Genomic DNA, 4883 nt, shown 5'->3' on the forward strand with positions numbered 1-4883 from the left:
TCTGCTCCCTGCCAGCCAAGGACTTGCAGCTGGACAGATTTAGGATGGAGGGCAGCACTACGGGAATGTGAAAGGAGACATGTAAACGTGGCCTGTGTCCATGCAAAGCCTGTGGCTTTATGCTGGCATTCCCAAGAGCAAAATCATTGACCTCATTGAGCAATAGCTTGAAAGGCAAAAAGAAAAGGGCCCGAGATGACAGGATTAGGATACACCCTCCCTGGCTACAGGCAGTGAGCACCCCCCGACTGCCAACCCACACCCGATGCTCTGTAAGGAGCAGCAAAGCAGAAAGGCAGCAAAGAGGTCCACAGTCGGGCTCTACAGCGATCAGCCCTCTTTATCCGAGCTACGCCATCCCATTCAGCCTCTATCCAGGCACCTCAAGGAAGCCCTGGCTTGTCTACGGCTCCCTGGCTAGGCAAAGCATCCCCCAAACCCTGCCCTGCTCCCAGGACAATTGCAAGCCACTTGTTTCCTAGAGTTGAGCTGTCTTGACAGCCTGGGAGCAGCTCCAGGTGCTTAACTTTGCTTTACGTTTCAACATCCCGTGTAAATTGAATGCACTGGGAGCCCTGCCCCAGGAGAGCTCCTCCAGCCCGACACCAGCAACAAGACTTTTCAAACAAGAATATGGTCCTCTCCAGTCTGCCAGCACACGGAGGAAGGGAATATTAACTACACCTCTCCCAACAAAACACCCAGAACCTGGCGAGAGGTAGTAAAAGGGAAAAGCAGAGGAGGGAGCACGGCATCGTTATGCAACCGCATTATCTAATGACCACAGAGACACCCTATAGGGGCTCTTTGTTTGCAGAGGGAAGGAGAAAGAAATGCCACCAATATCTGAGTCACTGGTTCACCAAGAGGCTCCGAAGTTATTTTCAGATGGAAACTTTTCCAGTTTCACATGATAATTTGGGAGGACTGGCTAATTCCCTGGCTCCACCCACTGCCTTGTAACACAGCTCCCTGCTGCTCTTGCATATATAGATAGGTATGGCCCTACAACTGGGTGCAGACAGAAAAGCCTGGAGACAGAAGAAACCTAAACTTTCTTCCTTCCTAGCTGCCCTCCAACTGCTCCCACCATGAAGAAGGAAATATTAACCCTGGCCTTTGCTCGATCTGTCTTTGTCGAGTTTATCTCCACGCTCATCTTCGTCTTCATCGGCCTCGGCTCAGCCCTGAAGTGGCCGTCCGCCCTCCCCAGCATCCTTCAGATTTCGCTGGCATTCGGCCTGGCCATCGGTACACTGGTGCAGGCGTTTGGCCACATCAGTGGTGCCCACATCAACCCAGCGGTGACCATCGCCTTCTTTGTCGGGAACCAGATCTCCTTCCTCCGAACGCTCTTCTATGTGATCGCCCAACTGGTTGGGGCCATCGCCGGGGCTGGCATCCTCTATGGTGTGACGCCAGTCAATACTCGTGGCAACCTGGCCATCAACTCGGTAAGTCTCCCTACCTGGAGATGGTTCACCTTGCCGTGCGGGCTTTCCTTTCCTTGTGAGCGAGCAGCTGGTACCAGTGCCAACCCGGAGAGCCAAATCCGTAAGGATGGTTGGTCTTGGCACATTGTCCCACATGCACAGAGGGACAGGAATGGGACAGGAGCAAACACCGGCGTAGCCAGCAGAGTATTGACATGACAGCTTTATTGTGCGGGGTAATGAATGGCATGGTTTTTTACTCCTTTAATAAGTGCTTCCTTTATCCTGAGGGCCCGAGTGAGTCACCCGCACCATTGAGATGTTCTTGACTGCAGCCTCTCCACCTGGAGATTAATGCTGGGATAGGAGCCATGCCAGGACGGAGAGGGGGAGGGCAGGGAGCAGAGCCCAGTCAAACCAGTACGGGCAGGGGGAGCAGAAGCCCACTGTAACCAGTGTGCTGGGGGAGCTAGGAATTGGAGGTGGATGGAGAGAGGTGGTGGAGAAGAGCTGAAGAAGGAGAAATGCGCAGGAGGGCACAGAGAGGCTGCGGGGGGCAGGGGTTGCTTTTGGAGGAGGAGGAGAGATGGTGGGACCCTCCGAGATAAGCGGGAATGAGGAGCATGTCTCAAACCCCTGGGGCAGTGCTGGGAAACCACCTGAAATGGGAGCAGTGCAGCTACCGCTCCAGCCATGGCCAGGTCTGGACGCCTCGGAGCAGCACAGACACGTTGCAGAGGGTTCGATCACTAGGGTGAGGTGCTGCAGTACATCTTATTCCCACATGCTCCATGTTCTAAACCAGTCAGCTTTAGCTAAAAAACAAGCTGCGACGGCTTGGGTCACTTTGCCCTTCCCATGCCCAGTGGGGTCGAGTCCATCTGACAGTCCCCAGTGGTTAGCGCAGAGGCACTGGGACAGCAACAGCCTGTCTTACCCCCCATGACTGCACCCCAACCTTTATCCCAACCCTCACCCTTCATCCCATGCTCCTCCACGGTGGCTGCCAGCTGCTCCCCAGCCTCTTGGGGATGTGCTCCACAAAGTGGAGGGGAGAAGAGTCAGGATACGACAGCTTGCAAGGATCAAGGGGGAAAGAAATGCAGGAAAAAAGGGACAAAACAGTGTGGGATTTGGTGGTAAAGCACTGAGTGTTGCGGAGACAAGCAGAGAAAGATGTGGAAAGCCCTGGGAAGGGAGGGGCTCGGAGGAGAGACAGATTTTTGAGCATTAAACAGAAAGATAATTTCTTCCTTTTCAGGGAAAGGAGCAGTGAGCCCCAGCAGTGGCCAGCATGGCACCTTGTGCCCAAGGGCTGGATAGGGGACCTAGGGGCATTCTCGTGCATGGCTTTGCCAACCCAAATCCACCAGCAAAGCACCTAAGAGCCCTCCCAGGGATGGTTAATTATTGTCACTTTCGATGGTTCGCAGCTCAACAACAACACGACCCCGGGCCAGGCCCTCGTGGTGGAGATCATCCTCACCTTCCAGCTGGCTGCATGCATCTTTGCATCCACGGACAACCGGAGGAACAGCAACGTGGGCTCCCCAGCACTGTCCATCGGCCTCTCCGTTGCCGTAGGCCACTTGGTGGGGGTGAGTGTCCAGGCAGGAGGACAGGGCAGAGGGTCCCACTAGGACAGGGCTCCCCAAAATACTCTTGTGCAGTTGGTCCCAGACAGAGCTGCACTGGGAGAGCCAACATGGGACATATGGGGGCTTCTTCTCTGTGATGATGGTGGGTCCCCACCTCTCTGCAAAAGAAACAGCGGTGGGGGCGGTTTCAGTCCCTGCTTCTGAAAAGTTGGTTGTATCTCCTAAGCAACATGATGCATCTTAACCTGGTCTCCTTTCTGCACTGACAGATCTACTTCACTGGCTGCTCCATGAATCCAGCCCGGTCCTTTGGGCCCGCAGTCATTGTGAGGAGGTTCAGCCCAGCACATTGGGTGAGCATTGGCAGCATGCTGGGACAGGCTGGCCAAGAGGGCCAGATACAGGCAATGAGGGGAGAGGGCAGTGATTGCTGCAGAGATTACAGGGCTGGGTGTTTCAGAGCCCATCCCAGGCCTGAAAGGATAAAAAGGGGCTGGAGAACAAGGGAGGTTGTCCCCCTTGATGCATGTGGAACAGGTTATCCCCATGGCACAGACCCAGCAAGGAGACAAGCATAAACGCCCCATGCAATGGCGCACACTGAGCTAGGGCATCATCTGAGGTCAATGAAGCCCACAGAGAAGCCCAGCTTAGGCTTTCCACTTGCCCGGCACTGCCTGAAAGCTCAGACCCAGCCTTGCAGAGCAAGCTTGGTGCCTCCTTTCCAGCACACCACATCTCTGCACTCATAAAGAGCTTTATGACTTCAGCAAGCAAAGGCTGAGGTGATTTCAGCCCAAGAAGTCTACTGGAAGGGGTATTTGCATCTCTCCATGAGCTAGGAGATGTGGAGCATCGAGGGATGCTGGTGTGACGGTTGGACCTGGTGCACCAGACTCCAAGACCTGCTCTCACCCTCTCCCTTGTTGCTTTCTAGGTGTTCTGGGTTGGACCCATCCTCGGGGCTTGCTTGGCTGCTCTGCTTTACTTCTACATCCTCGTCCCCTACTGCATGAACATGTCAGATAGGGTTGCCATCGTCAAGGGCACCTACGAGTCAGAGGAGGAGTGGGAAGAGCAGAGAGAGGAGAGGAAGAAGTCCATGGAGTTGACCCCACCATAGGAACAGTTGGAAAAAAAAAACAACAAGTAAATGTATGGGAGAAAGCCCCTCACCCGGGCTCATGTGTGCACCAAAGTCAGGCAATGAACACATCCAGCTACAGTAGACTCTTAAGCAAAAGTCTTATAACTCAAAAACTATCTGTGACTAAGAAAGAAAGGAGTATTGCAGTGTCTGTGTATATAATCCCTCTACGTGAGTGTGAGCACTAGAACCTCTCTTAGCTTAACTGCAGCCAGCTAAGCCCAGTGAAGGAGTCTCAGCCCAGGGCAGCCTCTCAGCTGTGGTTTTACACCCACTCAGCTGCATCCCTGCCCTTCTAGGTGCGAGTTTTGCACAATTTTCAGAGGCCTGAGACCGCACGTTCTGGTGCGCACAGAATTTCACCCCTGCCTCTGATGGCCCAGGGGATGGAAACACTATGTAGATACCAGCAAAGAAGGATGACCGCTTTGGGCAGGTGGGTGCAGCAAAATCCCCCCCGCTTTTTCCCCTGCCACAGGGCCCACGCTGCTCATAGATGCTCTTTCATGCATTAGCTAGTGAGTCCTATTTATTCATGGCTGCAGAAAGAACATGATTTTTGGATTTTGTGTTGAGATCTTTGTAATATAGTATATTATTTATTGTGAATAAAGGAAATTTTAAAAAACTCATGGGTGCAAATCTGCTCGGGTATCAAATTTTAAGAGCAAAAATTGGTTAAGCTGGATGCAAAGCCATACCAAA

General features: G+C 53.2%; 1 protein-coding gene across 1 annotated transcript; it reads left to right on the top strand.

Moving 5' to 3' along the window:
• Positions 1–1009: 1009 nt before the first annotated feature.
• On the top strand, positions 1010–4154 carry AQP5 (aquaporin 5). The gene is made up of 4 exons (XM_009286001.1): positions 1010–1454; positions 2867–3031; positions 3301–3384; positions 3969–4154. The coding sequence occupies exons 1-4, from the start codon at positions 1092–1094 to the stop codon at positions 4152–4154; spliced, it is 798 nt and encodes a 265-aa protein (XP_009284276.1). The 5' UTR covers positions 1010–1091.
• The last annotated feature ends 729 nt before the right edge of the window (positions 4155–4883 follow it).

This window comes from Aptenodytes forsteri, unplaced genomic scaffold (genome assembly GCF_000699145.1).
Source record: "Aptenodytes forsteri isolate BGI_AS27 unplaced genomic scaffold, ASM69914v1 Scaffold268, whole genome shotgun sequence".
NCBI lineage: Eukaryota > Metazoa > Chordata > Aves > Sphenisciformes > Spheniscidae > Aptenodytes > Aptenodytes forsteri.

Bases quoted from the DNA above. Each gene is read 5' to 3' on its own strand.
- AQP5 (XM_009286001.1), top strand. From the start codon at position 1,092: ATGAAGAAGGAAATATTAACCCTGGCCTTTGCTCGATCTGTCTTTGTC. The intron at 1,455-2,866 runs GTAAGTCTCCCT...GATGGTTCGCAG, and splicing joins GCAACCTGGCCATCAACTCG to CTCAACAACAACACGACCCC. The intron at 3,032-3,300 runs GTGAGTGTCCAG...CTGCACTGACAG, and splicing joins CCGTAGGCCACTTGGTGGGG to ATCTACTTCACTGGCTGCTC.